Genomic DNA, 21,105 nt, shown 5'->3' with positions numbered 1-21,105 from the left:
AAAAACTAAATACAATGTCCTTAGCTGGGAGAGAGGACAAAAAAGAAGTACAGTGGACTGGAAGAGGGAAGAAGACTGAAACAGCTTCTGTGGGGAGTGAAATAGGGACAAAATTAGGGGAAGAATAAAAGGACTGCCTTGCTGCAGTGATGGTCCAGTTAAGACTAGATAATATGAATTTTTATTTTTTATTTTTGGTGCAGGGCAATGAGGGTTAAGTGACTTACTCAGGGTCACAGAGCTAGTAAGTGTTAAGTGTCCAAGGTTGGATTTGAACTCAGGTGTCCTAAATGCGCCACCTTAGCTGCCCACCCCATGAATTTTTAATATACCTAGTCAGCAAGGTTGTGGAGACTTTCTCCTGCACTTTATATGCAGGAAAAAAGGAGGCAAATGGTGGCAGTAATCTATAGGTGAACCTTGCTGACAGATGAGCTTTGGTACAGGGCAAGGGATTCAAAAGCAAAGGATAATGAAGAGTTAAAAATGAAAAATTATTGGATTGAGATTAGAAAGACATCAGAGCAAGTGTAATGGCCTGAGAAAGTACGGAGGGGTCAGAGTAAAGAAACTGGTGATCTCAATGAAGGCAAAGAATAAGTTTTGAAGGAATAAGGAAGAAGACAATTATAGGATACTATGCTAGGATAAAACAAGGTCCTATTTTCTAAGTACAGTTGTGGGCATACACTTTGGGTAATGGTGATACCTGATATGTGGTCACCAGTGGAGTGAAGGAGAAGGGCACGGGGATTTAAGGAGGCTAAGGAATTAGAAGATTAGGCTGGGAAGTTGGAGGAAGAATAGACATGATTGTCACATGAATATGAAGTATGTATTATATGAATATTAAAGTCCCTTAGTTTAATGGCAAATTCCGAGGAGGAGATCAGTGTAAAACCAGGGGCTGAACTCCTTAAGAAAGGAGGCAGAGGTAGAAAGTTTAGTATACTAAATTTGCCATAATTTGGGCATTTTGTGGTGGTGGCAAAGTATTGGAAACTGAGGGGATGCCCAACAATTGGGAAATGATTGAACAAATTATGATATGGGAATGTGATGAATACTATTATGCTACGAGAAATGATATAAGGGATGGTTTTGAAGACACATGGAAAGAATTGTATGAAATGATGCAGAGTGAACAGAAGCAGGAGAGCATTTTATATAATAATAGCAATAATATAAACAACCCTGAAAGACTTAGGAACTCTGTTCAACAAAATGACCAATCATAATTCCAGAGGACTCTGGATGAAACACTCTAACTACCCCCAACTGAGAAGTGATGGACTCAAAGAGTACAGACTGAGGCTCTTCTTTTGGACATATCCAATGTAAGAGTTTGTTTTGACTTTGTAACATGGGTTTTGTTTCTCTTACTTTCTCAATCAGCATTAGAGGGAAGGTGGGTAGAAGAAGAGAAATGGGAAGGATAGAATGTGGATCTGAAAATAAAACATAATTTTTAAAGATTCACATTCTTACTCTAAATTTAGTAATATTTCTATTGTATTTAATAGTCCATGCCATACCTTATCTGCTTCAAAACTTTCAACAAATCTAACTCCAACCTCTCTTTGAGCCTCCTCTCCATTCTAGACAAATCATCCTAGCTGTTCACAATGTTGTCAAGTCTTCTCCCACTTCTGTCTAGAAGAGAGCATTTCCAAAACCTAGAACACAATTCCTCTAGATTACTGCCTACTAAATCTTCTTGTAAGGCTATGCTCTGCTATCATCTCCTCCCCAAACCTCCTCTGATCCCCCTAAACAAAAACGATCTCTAGCTTCTTTTACTTTGCTCTTATTACATCAAATCATACATATCTGTGTACTTGTTTGATATCTTTACTGTATCATCAGTACCTTGAAGGGACTATTTTAGGGAGGTGGAAGGCAATTCAAAGCACATGCCACAGTATTTTGCACAGAGTAGGAAGCTAATAAATGCTTGTTTCAGTTCAAATTTCAATTCCTGGCCGGGAGAAAGGTTTAATAGCAATAGATATCCCAATATGATCAATCACTAAATTCCTGATTTAACTGAATATATCTCCCAATTTCATCTTTCAACATTCTATGATACTAAATTGAGTAAAAAAACTAAAACACACCACTATACATTTGTTTATAAAGTGATTAGTAACAGTCAAAAGACACAGTAGGCCAAGGACACTTTCCTAAGTGTATATCTGGTCTTCAGCAGTAACTCAAGCATAGTTTATGATACAATTAGAAATACAGGTGTAGGCGGACAGCTAGGTGGTGCAGTGGATAAAGCACCGGCCCTGAATTCAGGAGGACCTGAGTTCAAATCCAGCCTCAGACATTTGACACTAACTAGCTGTGTGACCCTGGGCAAGTCACTTAACCCCAATTGCCTCAGCAAAAACCAACCAAACAAAAAACAAACACAGGTGTATCTTGCTAAAAGTTATTGACTAGTTCAGCAAAGCAAAACTAAAGGGAAGGGAAGTTAATTCTAAGGAACCAATTTTAAAATGTAAGACGCTGGGCAGCTATGTTGGCACAGTGGATAAAGCACCGGCCCTGGATTCAGGAGGACACTTGACACTTACTAGCTGTGTGACCCTGGGCAAGTCACTTAACCCCCATTACACTTTGCCAAAAAAAAAAAAAAAGACATTATGTTGATGAGTCTAGAGTACTCTAGAGTACCACAAAAAAGATTATTTGTTAGTACAGTAATTTCCCCCAAAGTTTCAACTGTTTGTTATATTAACTAAAATTATATCATCTTAATAGAGGCAATCCCAATCCTCATTTCTGCTATCCCAAAGAAACAGAGCTTTTATATTAAGGGGGAACTGTCCCAAATATGTCTCCTGCGTCTACATGCTTAGGAATTCCAGGAAAAGCACTGCACTGAAGCCCCTACAGTCTTCACATATGTTCAACAGCTTCATAATTTAAACCCATTTTCATTTCCTCTGCCCAAGTCCTGTTGCTGTTCAGTCATGTCTGACTCTTCATGACCCCATTTGGGGTTTTCTTGTCAAAGATACTGGAATGGTTTGCCATTTCCTTCTCCAGCATGTCGCTACTGGGGGATAGTAGGAACTGAGGCAAATAAAGTTTAAGTGACTTGCTCAGGGTCATACAGCTAGTAAGTGTCTGTGGCTGGATTTGCACGAGGGTCTTTCTGACTCCACACCTCATGCTCTATCTACTGCACACCCAAACTACCCTGGCCCAGCACAGTATCTGCCACAAATGAGCTTCTGGGGGGAAAAGCAGCAATTCATAGAACCTATCGACTCTACTTTTACACTGTAAAGTGAAAAAAAGAAGGCTTGTGTAGGATAGAGGAAAGCCAGAGAAAAGAGAGAACAAACAGGTGGGCACCCTTTGTGAATATATAATATTGCCATACTTAGCCTTCCAAAAATTTTTCTATTTCCCTGAGTATTAAAGGCTTCTAGGTAGAAAAAGTGTATGAGACTCCAGTGACTGAGTTTTTATTCTAACATTTCCCTTTAATGTGTACTGTAGGTTGGAGCAAAATATGCCTGTGTCCTTTTAAAGCAATTGGAAACATTAAATACTTATAGAAATTAATGTTATTAAAAAGAAAAACGGCAGCGATCCAGCTAACATTTAGCCACTGTAAAAACACTTAAGACACTCACTTCTAGTAATTCTGAGACAATAGGCAGCACTTCAGGGTTACAGATATCTATGGAGTCATCTCGATACGTCTTCTTTTTATAACATATATTACCCAAATGTAATATCGCTGAGAGAAGAGAGAATATCCTGTAAAAACAAAAATAATATTCACGTAAGTTGTGATCATGGAGTATACAGAAGGAATTCTAGATGACCTCTAAGAGAGGGAGGAAGGAGGAAAGAATGGGTACCAATCTCATGGAAGAAAACAGTCTTCAGGGAGCAGTGGTAAGAAGCTCCAACTGATTGACCTCAGTCTTTTTAGTAAGATAGGTACCTGTTGTAAGTGTAGGAGAAAAAAGAACTTTGAGAACATAACAGTGATCAACCAATCAATTAAAAGTAGCATAGAAGGATTCATGAAACCATGTTATGCTGAGGTGACCATAGTGGTTTTATACTTCCTCCAGCCCTAATTAATTCTACTGAGGAGGAAACCAAAGCCCTATAACCAAGTGACTGTCAAGCAGCAGTGAAGGCCACGGGAAGACTATATTTTCTTATGGTCACATGATTTTGTTGATATGAATGTATTCTCATTCAACCCCAGAGCTTCCACTGTGACTTACAAGTCCATATCTCTAGACTGGATTCTCTTCCTGAGCCCTAGGACCATATATTCAATTGTCAAGGCATCTCAGTTCAAATACTGTGCTAACAACTCAAGTGCCCCCAAACCTATTCCTATTTCTGTCACAGAAACACATTCATTCAGTTTGCCATGTTTGAAACCTTGATGCTATCTAGGAATCATTCATATCATTAACTTCTTATATTAGACTGTTGTCCTATCAAGTCTACCCCTTCAATAATTCTTTCATTCAACTTCTGCAATAGGTAACTGCAAAGTCTGCAAAGTACTTTCTTCACAGGCTTCCATTTCATTTTTCTTACATTCTTTAAAAATCATATTCAAAATTCATCTTTTCAAAGAATCTTTTCCTAATTTCCCCCAAACCTAACAACACGCTAATATTTGGCTTCTTTGCAATTTCAAACTGAACCTAATTTGCACTATGTTATGTTACCTGTAGTCCAAATGACACATTTTCCAAAGATATTTCATAACACTGCTTTTAAAGAGAAAGAAGATAGTAGTTTATTTAAGAATTTATCGAATGAACTCACTGTCTACGGGTCTTGGGAAGAAATCCCACCATTTCCATTGCCAGCTGCAATCGTTCAAAATCATGCTTCAAATCCTCTCCATCAACAATGGAACAATCCTGCTAGTTCAAGATAGAAAAAACTCAAGGTTATCTACTTGATTCAAGACTAAGTATATCTGTTGCTTCTATGACCAAACCACAGTCGGAAATTTATAGATGTATATCAAAACAATAAATTCACTCTTCTCATTATTGTGCTTATCAAAAACCAGAGATAAATGATGTTCATAATATCAATAGCTCTTTTAAACTATTTCTAATTTTTAAGTTGATTTTGAACAACTGTTATTAATTTCCTTCAACCTAAAGGCATATTTCTACTTATGTCCCAATATCAATGGCATAGTATACTGTTTAGTTAATCCAATATTTCTTTCTGGGTTCTTTATGTAACTGAGCAACAAAATGAAGAATGACTAACAATGAAAAGTTACATGTGTGAACTATAGTCATTTTCAAATGAGATATATATATATTTAAATATGGCAACTATGAAACAGTCTAGAGTACCACAAAAAAGATTATTTGTTAGTACAGTATTTCCATTTAACTTTCCAAAGCAATAAAAGGGAAATTTATTCTAAGTTGATCAAAGTTGCTACTTTGTAACAAAATAATCCAATGATTTTACCTTAGAGTAGCTTCATTATTAGACATTATCCTGCTTTGGAAAATTAAGAATCACTTTAGGAATTTATTTTGCCATAACAATATACACTAATTGTTCAACTACATACTTGGAGATCTGAATCCAAGAATGAGTGGCATGTATAAAATGTTTTAAATCTCTGAGGAAAAAGAACCCCTATCTATGTATGTGAGGTTGTAAATATATTATAGGAAATTATTTATTTCTTAAGAATTCTTTTGAAATTTTCATGCTTCCCTCAATGATCATTTGGGGGGGGGCCCCAGGGCAATGAGGGTTAAGTGACTTGACCAGGGTCACACAGCTAGTAAGGCCGAATTTGAACTCAGGTCCTCCTGAAATCCAGAGCCAGTGTTTATCCACTGCTCCACTTAGATGCCCCCCTCAATGATCATTTTTTTAAACTGAAAATCAGTTCAAGTAACAACAGAAATTAAAAAAAAAAATTTTACTTGGATGTTTTGATGGGAAACTCAGGACACAGTTTTTCAGAAACCCCTAGATGAAGATCACTAATTTTATAAGAAACTGTTTTCCTGAAACAAGCAAATGAAAATTTTACACTTCCAATGAAATAAACAATGATAAAAAGAAAAAGATCCTTTGGTTCGTTGATTTGATTTTTTTAATCAAAATGAATGAATAGGGGCAGCTAGGTGGTGCAGTGGATAGAGCACCAGCCCTGGATTCAAGAGGACCTGAGTTCAAATTTGGCCTCAGATACTTAACACTTACTAGCTGTGTGATGCTGGCCAAGTCACTTAACCCCAATTGCCTCACCAAAAAAAAAAAAAAAAAAGAATGAATAGTGGAAAAATAAAAGTAAATGAATACTGATGACCTAACGGTGAAGACTACAAACAAATATGGAAATAATAATATAAAGAAATGTAGAACGAAGTAGAAAAAGAACATACATGAACAGGACTACTTTCAAAATGGGAGCAACCAAAACTAATATGTACACCAATTATTTAAAACAGCAGAAAGGTGACAAAAAAGGAAATAGGTATTATTTTGTTAAAGTACATAAAGAAATGTAATTCCTTTTAACTAAAGTTATATTGTTTATTATTCTATGTTTAATTATTATTTTGCATATTTGATATTAGTTGAGAGTTAATAAGTTTCCAATGAATTATCCTTTTAATCCTGATTTTATATGTAATTTAAAAAAAATCTACTGCAATACGAAGTAAATAGTATACCAAAAGTACATCATATACCGGTGATACAAATTTTAAAACACTTTTTAAAACATTAGTATTTCCATTATCATAGCCATTAGTCACTTGCAATTTAATGTCTTGGAAACATAATGATCTCAGTGAACAAATTCCACATCACAATTAGTAGTAAATGTCTTTTTTGACCATTATTCTCATCTCCTTTATTTGCTGTAGTAGAAAAGATAAAGAGTTATAGCTACACTACGACGCTATATTCTCAAAAGATAAATGATACTATTACACAATGGTCTCAACAGAAATATAGTGATGAGGACTATATTCATAGAGAATTAGCTTAGATAACCTCTAAAGGTCCTTGCAACTCTAAGATTCTATTTTTCTAGGAAAAGACTTATACGTAAAGTATCTGCAGGGTCCAGAATCACCTGACATTTTAAACTTAAGTTAAATGGTTATCAGTTGTCTTATCCATAAAATGAGATTTAACCAGACATCCTCTAAGAGTTCTTCTAACTCTAAATCTTTAAAAAACACCAAAAAATAAACACATTTTATTTTTTATAAACAAGTGAATTGATCATTTCCAAGAAGACTGATAATTGACAGTAAAGCAATGTTTTCAAATTCATAAACATATAAGTTAAAAATGTACAGAAGTGGGGGCAGCTAGGTGGCGCAGTGGATAAAGCACCGGCCCTGGATTCAGTAGTATCTGAGTTCAAATCCGACCTCAGACACTTGACACTTACTAGCTGTGTGACCCTGGGCAAGTCACTTAACCCCCATTGTCCCAGAAAAAAAAAAATGTACAGAAGTACAATGTTTATTAACATAGATTTTCATATAAATGACAATCATTTTCAAGTAGTCTTTATGTTAATCACTTGTACAATAAATCCTGGGATACACTAGTCTTTTTAAGTCCTATTTACTGAGATTAAAAAAAAAAAAAGCTTTTTTAAATGACAACTTTGTAAATGGAGGAAATATGTTAATTTTATTTAATTCAACTGCCTTTCTTAGATTCCTACCAATTTACTGGCTGTCTCTCATGCCAGGAATGCTCTTGTTACCTCTACCTACCTCTTGGCTCTTCTGGTTCATTTCAAGACTCAGAACAAATCCCCACTTTGGCTGGAGGCCTTTCTTGCATACTCTTTCCCTTCTAATACCTTCCCAATGAGATTATCTCTCACTTACTATATGTGTGTGTACATGTATACATACATAGTTGTGCCATTTCTCTCCACTCAGAATGTCAGCTTATTAAGGAGAAGCAACCTGTTTTTGTCTCTTTTGTATCCTATGAGAGTTATATAACATCTGCTTCTGAATTCAATGTGTTGTGATATGGTTTTGGTTTAAATATATTAAGAAAACCCAGCCTTATATAGATATGTAAATTGGAAAAGAGAAGACTATTTCAACAGGAAATAACAACTTAGTATTATTATGAAAATAAGTTTTGACCTCAAGAACCTCCTGAAAAAGTCTAGAGAACCCCCTGGGATCCTCAGACCACACTTTAAGAACCACTAACTTGGGGGCAGCTAAATGGTGTAGTGGTTAAAGCACCGGCCCTGGATTCAGGAGTACCTGAGTTCAAATCCGGCCTCAGACACTTGACACTTACTAGCTGTGTGACCATGGGCAAGTCACTTAACCCCCATTGCCTAAAAAAAAAAAAAGAACCACTAACTTAAGAAAATAACTTTGAAATAGTGTAGAAATACTCCTTTACAGACAGATGATTGATATGCCCATTAAAACCACCTGAAGAACCTCAACTTAGCAGTACTTTTTAATACAGTTTTTTATTTGATCTTTATAAAATACATTTAAACTTTTTTTTGTAATATGGATTTTTCATTAATTCAAACTGTCCCAGTTGGTTTGAATTAATGGAAAAAAATAAGTTAACCAAGCAACCTAAGGGGCAGTTAGCGTGGTACATAAGCAGCCCAGGGTGTCTCACCCTGCCCTGAGAAAAGATGCTGAATTTAAGTCCAGTATTTTACACACACTGGTCATGAGCCCCAGGGTAAGTTATTTAACCTCTCATTTCCATGGACAACCTGCTTAAAGTATAAACTACAAAAAAATGTGAAGACCTATATTAGTAGAGGGAGTTTGCTCACCTGGCTTTCTCTCACATGGAGGTTGCCAATACCAATGAAATCACAGATCAAGTCCAAATAAAACACAACAGTTAAGCAATGAGTAGTTATGATCTCCTCACTAAAAGATTATGTTTTTACTCTCTCAATAAGTTTCAGCACTGCTTGCTTACGCTAACATAATTAAATTTCTGTTAAGGTTTACCAGAATGTATTAGAAAAGTTGGCAAATAGCTTTAAATGAGACCTATTACTATATGACTTAACACACTGAATCTTTTAATCCTTTGGGAAATCAATGTTAAATATTTCAGAAACAGTAATAAAATTTAAAATTTCCTTTTCTCCATAAAATGTGGCAAGACTGGAATCACTTTTTAAGTCTCTGAAATTAACTATATTTTTAATAAATAGAAAAGTTAGCACAAACAATCAGAATTAAAACAATGGATTCTAGAATAAAGAAAAATGAAGGGACAGAGAACACAGATGAATACCTGGAAGCATATTAACTGAAAAGACTGTATTTTAAGCTTCTGACATCTAAATTTTTTCCACACAGGTCAGGAAAAACAATAGTATTAGTTATCCTTTCTTGATCAATTTTATGTTGTAGCTATCTGACCTCAGTCGATATAGCAAATAAGCTAAATTTAAAGAACTGCATTATTTATGCTCAGAGGCTAAAAAATTATGACTACTATCAGTTTATTCTAATTTCTTCAGGGCAGTGTTCTGAAATTTCACTAAACTTTTTTTGAAAGAGATATAAAATTATTTTCTCTCAAAACTGAAAAACACACAGGATCAAAAAGTCTTTTGAGTTTATTTTTTTTAAAAACATAAGACTAAAGAAACCTCACATTTTAACACACGAAATCTAATCCCTACCCAACTATGAAGATGTGTTCTATTAAAAATAATTCATAAATCTGTTTACCAAAAAAAAAAAAATTCTGATGAGAAACCAGATTAAAAATTAAGCACAAGGTTGCTAAACTGAAGCAGTACTACCTGGCATATTTCACTTAAAGCAACCTTTATTTTAAGGTAGAAAAAAAAGCTAGTAGTAATAATATAAATAAATGATTTCAATTTTGTTATGATTAAACTAAATCTATTTTCCACTGGATTGAAATACTCAAAAATTAAAATCAAATTTATACAAACATTCATTAAATTAAATCTTAAAAATCCCACTTTCATAAAATATAGGGAATTTGGGATCCTTTTTAACTCTTAAAAATTCATGACCTTGGTTTCAAATGCAATGTTTTTTGAATCAATTCCTCTTGAATCTGGACTAAACTTTAGCTTTATGAATTAATTAACCAAGAAAATACAGATAGATTCTTACTGGTATAATTTCAATCAACCATATATATCAAGTAATCTATACTATGATTAATTGTTCTAGTTCTGATTTTATATGTTGATTTCCCAAAGTTGTGAGATGGATGATAATCAAATGAGCAAGGTAATACCCTTCACCAGCAACACAGACGACCTGTGTACTTGTACTGACCGGCTCAGAGTCATAGTAATAATCATCCCAGCTCTGTCTGAGGGGTTTCTTTGTCATCTGAAAGTAAGGCAAATCCAGTTAGGTAGAGATAAAGTACATCAAACTTTCCTGACCATTTTTAAAATTAAGTAAGCATGTAGCACAGCTACTAGCAACATAAAATTAGATTTCACACAGAAAGACTGAAATGAGAAATTTAAAAAATATTCTGGGAAATCATCCACTAGGATTATCAACATTTCTTCTTATACTCTGATTTTATATAAATATACTTAAGTTGCAGTCTGTCCAAATAATAGGCAATAGGAAGATAGTTGCTTTTTAAAAAAATTACCACAGGCTCAGGGATGTCTCAGATTAACTCATTTTTAGAGGCGTTTATCTCTAAAAAGAATTAGCAATAATTAAAGGACTCAATTGCTAAACCATAATCCAAATGGTTTATTTAAGGAATCCAGGGGATGACTGCCCCAGAAATAGAATTATGACCTTCCAAAAAATACTTCAATTTTATTTAATCTTCAAAAAATTATAGTAGACCATGCTAAAATAGATTTAATTGATGTCATAATACAGCATACAATATTTTGAAGAATAGTTGACCTGCTCCTTGCATGACTATAATTACATCCTAAAATATCTAAGTCGCTACCAAAATAAGCTATATACTTTAGAGGTAAGTACTCTTTTAATTTATATCAATCAACCTTTTCCTTACAGATTCCAAATATTACTCATATTAATAAAACTTTTTATTAGGATTTTTAAACAAACAAATGTTTACTTTATCTCCAACATGGATGGAGTTAGTAAAGAGTTAAATGTGACAAATTTTATTAAGTTATTAAGGTTATTTAAGTGTTCTACCTAACCTATAATAAGGAAAAGCAATACGTGAGAATTTTGCAATTATCCTTCTGGAAAATAATCGTTTAAAATCTACTCTGTTAAAAATAATTTCAGAGAAATATCTAAAGTCTCTAAAGTGTTTTATAATTAATGGATTTCATTTTGACTTAGCAGTAAACTTGTTATTTTGTTAAGTTAATCATTCTGTGAGTAATATGTCTATATATCTACCTACATACATGTATAGGTATATATATTCATTTATATAGATCATCATATAAATTAAGAAAAAATTAGTTAAGCCATCATGAAATCATGCAAGGAATTAGATACTAAAGACGTGTAAATATGTAAATCATATTTTAAATGAAAACCCGGCAAAAGATTATTAGCAACATCATTATTAATAACAACATTGAAACTACAGAAGAGCATGGGGATTTTTCCACCAAGAGTCTAGACTGTAGAAATAGTTTGTTGGGTCATTAAAAAGTTACAGTAGGGGGCGGCTAGGTGGCGCAGTGGATAAAGCACCAGCCCTGGATTCAGGAGTACCTGAGTTCAAATCCGGCCTCAGACACTTGACACTTACTAGCTGTGTGACCCTGGGCAAGTCACTTAACCCCCACTGCCCCGCAAAAAAAAAAGAAAAAGTTACAGAAATAACAAAAACATAAGACATAAACATCCTTTTCTATGTGAAAAACTTGCAAAAGCAAATAATATGAATTGCCTTATTTCAGACATTAAACCTAAGAGATTAAAAATATGTAGAAATAGAAGAGGTAGACTATAAATTTTATAAATTAAGGATCTTAACTGTTCTATTCAGTTAACTATTGCCTACGTCAAAGGACAAACACTAGTAAAAACTGAGTGCATTTATAACAATACCCAACATTTCAAAATGCTGTAGTTTTCTCCAATCCCCACCTGGTTGAGATAATGATACTCCTCAGGCTGCTTAAGGTGGAATGCTGCCCTCTCTTCTTCACTTGCTCCTGCCAGTAAGTAATAGAACACATGGTAGTTCCTGTCATAAAAATGAATAAATAATTAAAATTTGTCACTAGTTCAAAACATTCTTTAACATTAAATGATGCAAAAGCAATTTCTTTTTCTATGAATGAGAGGAATTTAGTAGCAAAGAAATTACAAGCTCTTTAAATGTCAGATAAAATTTACTGGTAAAACTATGTGGATCAGGGATTTTGTTGTTCATTTATGGCTTGCTTCATTTTCCTGACACTGGATTATGATTCAACTATTTGGTAATACCACTTGAAATATTTGGGAAAAGTTAATGTGTGTATACCTCTGAACCAGCAATCCTTCTGATGTGCATGCACCCCAAAGAAGTCAAAGAAAGAAACTTTCTTTATAATAACAACCAAAATAAGTGGAAACCAAGTTGATGGCTGTTATCTGAGTGAATGAACAAATTGTGGGAAATGATATAACATTATTGCACCAAAATTATGACAGGTATGTAGAATTCAGAGGAACATGGAAAGACATGAACTGATGCAGAATGAAGTAAAAAAAACAAGGGGAATTATATATACAGTGAATTCAGCAATGCAATGATCCAAGACAATGCCAAAAGACTATTACCAGCTAATAACTCCGAGAGAAAGGGGAGGGGGAAAGGAGACAGAAAGGGGGGAAAGGAGTGAGGGACAGAGGAAGGGAGGGAAGGGGAGAGAGAGAGAGAGAGAGAGAGAGAGAGAGAGAGAGAGAGAGAGAGAGAGAGAGGACCAAGAAGGGACAAAGAAAAGTAGGAACAAGAGGTACACAAGATGAAAAGGTAAATATGGGCTATTTGCTTTCAGGGAACTGCACTGGTATCCTGGCAATGAGCACACAGACTCCTCTAAGAAGCATAAATGACACAGGCACAAAAATGGATAGTTATAACTTCCACAGAGAGAAGAAATGAGTACATTGTAGTTCTAATAATCCTTCCTATACTCTACCTTATATGTATTTTTCTACCTTCTTCATTTTTTGTCATTTCTTATAGCACAGTAAAATGACATTATATTAATATATGACCATTTTTTCTGTCATACCTCAATTTGGGGGCACATGGATTTTCCCACTTTTGGGATATCATTTTTTTAAATTATATATAGATAGAAGCCTCTTTTTCCATATGAACAAGAATTTCAGAAAAACACCTGGGAAAAATCACTGAATTCAAAGAAACTAAATAGTTGTGTAGTGTACTTTTTTTAATAAATGGGAAAGTTGCTTTTCCCATTTCAAGTTCTGCCAATAGTAGAATACCATGCTTGTATCTCCAATTATGTTAGCAATGAATTCATAAATTTTTTAATTAAAAATAATTGAAAGGATAATAAAATTATAGTTCAAAGACTTGAAGGGACATGAGGTCACTAATACAGCCTCCTCATTTTATGGAGAAGCAGGCTATGGATGAGGGAAGTTAAGTGATCTGTTCAATGTACACAGGTAGTAAACTGTTGCATTAAGCTATTTTTTTCCCTTTTGCCCAGCACTACATGGTTGATTACCCATTAATATTAAAATATATTAAATACATTAAAATCTGACAACTGTAACAGCACTTGACAAACCACTATAACTCATCCTTGTAATTCTTGTCCTCTTATTCACCAATATAAATTTTATTACCACTATAGCGAATTTTGTGACACATCCCTTGTTATTGGTCGGACTGTTACGTTAGATCTATAGAATAATTTATACTATGCTATCTTTACTATATTAGCTCAACAAAGTCATGTACATTGGGGTCTCTACAATTATTTAATTCATCCTTTATACTTCTGTTAAAATTACTTTATAATACTCTTTATGCCCATCTTGAAAATATCTTGGTAAAAGTAACAGGAACATCCAAATTTTTGATACATTTTATCATAATTTTTACTTTTCCTATAAATTTAATCTGAAATTTTTTACTGCTATACAGAACTGCTGACATTTTTATGAATTTGTATCATAACCTGCTCTGCTGCTAAAGCAATTTTTTGTTTGTTTTTAGTTGTCTTCAGTTTTAAAAGGGACCCTCATGGCACCAGCAAACAAATTATCTTCTTTCAGCTTATTCCTCTAATTTCTTTATCTTGCCAAAAGATATTTTAAAAATTTCCAAAATGGTGTTAAATAATGATGGTGCAAATGGAGAATACTCATATATTAATATTCTTAGGGGCAAAGGTCTTATTATGACTCCTTAATGTATAATGCTAGGTCACAGTTTCAAATAAATATTTTCTAGGAAAAACTATTCCAAGCCTATACTTTGTCATGCTTGTAATACAGTTATTATAGTTTATCAAAATCTTCTGAACTTACTCATAATCTTATGATTTCTATGAAGTTTATTATTGATATAATTATACTGATTCTTTTCCAATAATGAACCACCTTCACATTTCTGAGATAAATCCTATTTTATCACAATGAAGAATTTAATTACTATTTAACAGTATTTTTGCATCATTTCTCATGAATGATATAGAGATATCATGGCATAGTGTGTATAGGATGCTACAAGTTAACATTTTGCCTATAAATAAATACGCATGTGTGTATGTATGTGGCGTGTGTGTGTGTGTAGAGGTAAAATTTCAATCCAGGCTATCTGTCTCCAGTTATAGCACTATCTACATACAGCAAAATACTAAAATATTTGTAAATAAATTACAATAATATGTTAAATAATAAACACACACACATATATGTTAAGTCATAATTTCTATCTACCTCAGGCAAAGGTTTTTCTCTAGTCAGAGATAGGATGTAACCTATATTGACAGAGGGACTTCCCACACTAAGAACCACCCAACATGACAAAATCACAAATCCTTTATTTATCTTTGTATTCATTAATGATGCTGATTTTTACTTTCCTTTGTCTGTCTTATCTCTGTTGTGTTTGTCAATCAGAAGTGTATTTGCTCCAGATAAAGAGTAATGGAACACTATCTTTCTCTATTTGGAAACAGTTCATAATAGCATAAATGATGAATATTGGTAAATTCAAGGATGAATTCAAATGGTCCTATTAATTTTTTCCTGCAAATGCATATTGGGATATCTCCTTGCTATTTTAGCAACTGGCTATTTAATAGGTATGTAAATAAACATCTCTTTTCAAAATAGTCCCTTTTATATTCTAAGTTTTACTGATTAAATACCTAATAGTTTTCTTGATTTTATCTGCATTCCTTATGATCTTCCTTTTAACAGCTTTTATCAGTACTAATGTATTAGCTCATATATTTCCTCTCTAAAAGGCCCAAAGACTAAGAAATACAATTAAGTTTAGGGCGAATATTCTCAATGGGAACAAATTCATCCTTTGTAAAATTTATTTTTCTTAGGAGGCTGCATTTCCACTCTTCTGTGTTAATCTCTCTACTTCTACCTTTCTGCTTCTGTCTGGGTAAGTATGTATTTTTTTATCTCTATCACTGGCCCATGTGCTTCTTGGGTCTCTGGGTTGATTTCCCCACTCATCTGTCAACTATGGGAATAATTGTCATACATCTTTGAAAATCATCTTCCATTTACATCTGGGACATGGTCATTGATAGGTGATGTTATGGTTTAATATAAAGAAGTATATGCAACATGAACTGATGATGAGTGAAATGAGCAGAATCAGGAGAACATTGTACACAGTATCAACAACATTGTGTGTTGATCAACTGTGATAGACTTGATCCTTCTCAGCAATACAATGGTACAAGTTAGTTCCAAAGGACTCATGATGGAAAAGACTCTCCAAATCCAGGGGGAAAAAAAGAACTGTGGAATACGGATGCAGATTGAACCATACTATTTCTTTTGTTTTTGGTGCTGTTGTTTTTCTTTTTTGAGGTTTTTCCTTTTTGCTCTGATTCTTCTCTTACAATATGACTAATGCAGAAATATGTTTAATGTTATTGTACATATATAACCTATATCAGATTACTTGCTGTCTTGGGGAGGAGAGGAGGGAGGGAAATAAATTTGAAACTAGAAATCTTATAAAAAACTAATGTTGAAAACTCTCTTAATGTAACTGGAAAATAATAAAATACTTTTATAATAAAAAAAGTATATGCAACAAATGTGTCACTTTATTATTGGTAGCAAATAAATAAATAAGCATAACTAAAACCTAGAAAATTAAGAGTCTGATTCAGAGATTCTATGAACATATATATAAAAGTACTTACCGTTCATTGTGTTCTTGATAGACTAGTCTAGATTTCTCCAACAGGTATTTTTCAACATAAGCTCTATAAGAGAAAAAATGATGATAAAATTATTTATCAGAAAACATTTAACATACAGAAAATAACATTTGTTTAATGGAAAACACATAAGTATATAAAAGGACATATCGATCTCCATGTATCTATATACAGAGTACTTTTATTATTTTTAAAGTATTTTTGCTATTTTTATTAAGTATTATTAATACATTTTATTCTATTAATTACTAATGAGTTCTGGTTGCTATGAAGTTCAGAGCCTTCACATATTTACAAAATCTTAAGTGTAATCCATAATGATATTAAGTTCTAATAGTATCTTACCTAATCCAGTAAAACTAATTCAACTGAAATACAAGTAACCTCTTTATCAGCATCTCTAACTTCCTTATTTGATAAATATTCAGTTCATTTTTTCCCTTATCATCAATGGGATGTGAAAGGTTACATAACATACCTAGTCTTTTTCAATCAATCAACAAGTATCTATGAAGTAACTATCTATCCTCACATTCTAGGGGGACAGAAGTACATAAAAAATAAGGCTTAAGGGGCAGCTAGGTGGTGCAGTGGATAAAGCACCAGCCCTGGATTCAGGAGGACTTGAGTTCAAATCCAGCCTCAGACACTTAACACTTACTAGCTGTGTGACCCTGGGCAAGTCACTTAATCCCAATAGCCTGACCAAATAAATAAATAAATAAAGCTTAAGTATGGACTGAATAAATACAAGGTAGTCTAAAAGGGAGGGTACTAGCAGTTTAAAGGCTCAGGAAAGGTTTCATGCAGAAGGGCTGTGCTTCAGCTGGATCTTAAAGGAAGAGACACACTCTGAGGGAAAACATGAAATTTGAGTGATGTGAGATGAAGAATAGAGTAGAAAATTCTAGATGAATGACCTCATTTTCATAAATGAACTGTTGCTATGGAGAAGTGAATTGATCAGAGAGGAATCAAATGAATGCAATGAGAGACCATTTAAAATAGATGACATATATTCATATTGGACTAAAAAAGTATAAATTACATGACTTCTTCCAGCTCTGCTCAGAGCCATACAAATAGGAAAGGAAGTAGGGTGGTGGGAGTACTGCAGGCTGGCGTTTGAGAAGACATGATTGGCAATGGGACAAGAGGACAAGGGATTTGAAAGTAGGGGACAGTATATAGCACTGAAATGATTCTCCAAGGGGTCAAGAGAAGGAAAGAGAGGCCATGGTAGACAGTCCAGAGATGATGAACTGAAATTGACCAGAGAAGGACAAGGCGAGAATGGCAAACAGCGAAAATGATAAAAACTGATAAAATGGTAGAATGATAAAAATCAGAACAAGGAATTTTGGAGTTTATGAACATGCAAGTGCATTACTTGTGGATCATGTTAAAATCAAGGATATGATCTTCTTGTGCAGGTAGGATGGAGAAGAGGAATAGATTGCACATATTTAGTAGACCGGGGAACTGAGAAATTAGGAATATTTGAGGGAGCAATCTGCATAATATGAAAACAGGATGAGACAAGATAAAGAATATAAGTCAGGTAATAAATTGAGGATGGAAGAATATCACAGGGAATCAACAGATAGTATCCAACTTAATTTGGATTTGATAAATTTAGATAAGGTGAAACTCGAAGGAAAAAAGTTTATGAAATAACAGGAGTAGAGAAAAACTCTGGAAATAGAACTAGTAAACAAGAAATATTGAAATATCAGGGAAAAGAGCAAAGGTATGGAAGAGGTGACATGAATATACTTTTTTGGAACTGTTTAATAAATACTTTTAAAAAAAATTTTGAGTTCCATATTCTATTCCTCCCTCTTTTCCCCCCTTCCCCCTTCTTGAGGCAGTAAGCTATCAGATATAGGTTATACATGTGCTATTGTGTAAAACATTTCCATATTGTGAATATACTACTTTTCAAGGTAGGATCGATTACCTTTTTTTTTCTTTCTTTCTTTTTTTTTTGGTGAGGCAATTGGGGTTAAGTGACTTGCCCAGGGTCACACAGCAAGTGTTAAGTGTCTGAGGCCAGATTTGAACTCAGGTCCTTCTGAATCCACAGCCAGTGCTCTATCCACTGCACTATCTAGCTGCCCCTGATCAATTACTTTTTCAAAAGTAAAACTTTTATTAATGTCATTGTGGGGGGGTGGGGCAATGAGGACTAAGTGACTTGCCCAGGGTCACACAGCTAGTAAGTGTCAAGTGTCTGAGGTCACATTTGAACTCAGGTCCTCCTGAATCCAGGGCTGGTGCTTTATCCACTCTGCCACCTAGCTGCCCCTTAATATAATTCTTTAATACCACTGTCACGACTTAGTGATAAATCTTCCATTCCCCAAAGAATTTACACTTATAGCTAATAAGTACAGTTAATAGAAATGAATCAGTACAATGGCCCTGTCTAAAAAAGTATACTTCATTTCACGTCAAGAGTCCACAATTCTCTGCAGAAAGGCAAGAGGTGCGCTTTACCACCGGTCTGCTGAAATCATGGTTGGTTATTATATCAATGAACAGTTCTGAAGCTTTCAATTTTGCTTGATAGTTTATATTCTTGTGGGCAAGATGTCACAATTAATAAAATTGAGAGAATAAAATCAACTGGAGGAAAATAATTTGAAGTATAATATTATGAAGAGGTGAAAAATGTCATGATGAAGTGGCAGGTATCATTTGAAGGAAGTATTTGTATCCTAGCCCATTAAATGGGCAGATGTTCTATGATAGAGAACAGACAGAAAAAATGCCAAGAACTGAAAGACAGAATGTCTTTTTTGTGGAATAACCAACCAGGAGGCCAGGTTGGAGAGTATATGAAGAGTAGGGTAGAAGAAATCTGGAAAGGTAGGAAAGGGAAGTTAGGTCATAAAAGGGCTTTGAATCAAATAGTGGGATTTATATTTGGTCCTGGAGGCAACAGGGAACCACTGGAGTTTGCTGAGTAGAGAGGTGATGTGGTCAGACCTGAACTTTAGGAAAATTAGTTTGGTTCCTAAATGGAGGGTGGACTTGAGGCAAGCTGAGGAGAGCCTGCCCCAGAGCAGGAGCAATGTCAGCGGACAGAATGGGCTTTAGATGAGAAATGTAAAGGTAAAAGGTTTGATACTGAAGGCAAAATAGGGAACCACAGATATTGACTGAATAAGGGAAGTAACAAGACAGACAGTCAGAAAAAACACATACCTTTAACTAGCAGCAAATTTATATACTAGTAATGACGAGGGACAAGCAGCCAATATTCTTTAAATGTAAATACAATGAAGTGACTATACCATTAAACAGCAAATACAGATTTTATTTGCTACTTTTTGAAAAGAGAAATATATAAAAATAAAAGGCAAATAAGCTCTAAAACTCATAATACAGATAAATGCTACTTACCCTCGAACAGTTCCAGTCTCATGGTAATTTACTTGAATAAATTTGCCAAAGCGACTTGAGTTGTTATTATGTGCTGTCTTTGCATTTCCAAAAGCCTGTCAAAATAAAGGGGAATTCTTATGGTATATTTCAAGAGCTATATTCTGAATAGGCCTGAAGTATTTATTTATAGTTCATGCAGTATGATCTACTAACAAAAAAATGGTAGTTAGCAGCAATTTCCATTCATATATATTTGTGTGTAGATATACATATGCATACCTACCTACACAATCACACACATACACACAGAGATATAACCTTAAGCTTTAAAAAATAAGAGTCCTCATAATAACCCTGTGAGGCAGGTAGTGCACATACTATTCTTGGTTTACAAATGAAGAAAATAAGACTGAGGTATTCAGGGAATTGTACATATTCACAAAGCTACTAATAACCTTATTTAGATTCAAATGGACGTCCCTTGTAACTCCACCTCCAATATTCTTTCCACTACAACATATTGTTTCAGGAGCACTAGATCTGCAATAAAAGAGTGTTCTTGAGGGCCAAGGTTGCTAATTATAATTATGCAGGTAATTTTTTTCTTTCCAATCATATTGTTATAGTCCTTGTATCATCTACTGGTTGTTTTTGGTTTTGTTTTTTCAGTTCTGCTAACTTCACTGTGCATCAATTCATGCAAGTCTTCCCAGGGTTGGTTTTTTCCCCCCTGAATTCTTCATATCTTTCACCCTTACTATATAGTAATATTCATTACACTAACATAACACAATTTATTAGGCCAATAGTCATGTAATTTCTCTCTTTTTTTTTTTTTTTGCTAACACAAAAAGTGCTACTATGTATAATTTGGTTTATATGGTACTTTTCTATCTTAGGCCTCTTTGGGGTATATGACTAGCAGTGGAACAATGGGTTAAAGATATGGACAGCTTAGTTAAAAAAAGTTTTAGGGGAGTGGGATGGGGAGGATAATATACTGTTTTCCAGAATGGTTAGATCACTTCAAATCTCTACCTAGTGTATTTCTATGTCCAGTCTCCCAAATACTACTTCCGTCTTTTGACATCTTTACTAATTTCCTGGGTATAAAACTCTGAGGTAAACCATCAAGACTTCTTTTCATTTATATTTCCCTTATTATTTGTGACTTGAAGCAGTTTTCCCTATGGTTGTTTCAAGTCTTCAATTCTTTTTTTATTTTTTGGATAATTATTGTTCGACTCTTTAGACTACGAAATGGTTCTTTGGTCTTGTAACGATTGGAA

General features: G+C 34.1%; 1 protein-coding gene across 1 annotated transcript in view; it reads right to left on the bottom strand.

The window, feature by feature from the left end:
* MYO9A (myosin IXA) overlaps nucleotides 1-21,105 on the bottom strand; it is a 302,278-nt gene that overhangs the window by 187,579 nt on the left and 93,594 nt on the right. The window contains exons 3-8 of the mRNA XM_043982938.1: nucleotides 19,835-19,929; nucleotides 16,409-16,471; nucleotides 12,126-12,225; nucleotides 10,344-10,400; nucleotides 4,822-4,919; nucleotides 3,654-3,780 (exon numbers count right to left, since the gene is read on the bottom strand). Of these exons, the coding sequence (XP_043838873.1) occupies nucleotides 3,654-3,780; nucleotides 4,822-4,919; nucleotides 10,344-10,400; nucleotides 12,126-12,225; nucleotides 16,409-16,471; nucleotides 19,835-19,929 (540 nt within the window). The remainder of the gene's footprint in view (nucleotides 1-3,653; nucleotides 3,781-4,821; nucleotides 4,920-10,343; nucleotides 10,401-12,125; nucleotides 12,226-16,408; nucleotides 16,472-19,834; nucleotides 19,930-21,105) is intronic.

Source organism: Dromiciops gliroides, chromosome 2, assembly GCF_019393635.1.
Source record: "Dromiciops gliroides isolate mDroGli1 chromosome 2, mDroGli1.pri, whole genome shotgun sequence".
Lineage (NCBI taxonomy): Eukaryota > Metazoa > Chordata > Mammalia > Microbiotheria > Microbiotheriidae > Dromiciops > Dromiciops gliroides.
The sequence above is the reverse complement of the archived record's forward strand: the minus strand, read 5'-3'. Positions and strand labels throughout refer to the sequence as shown.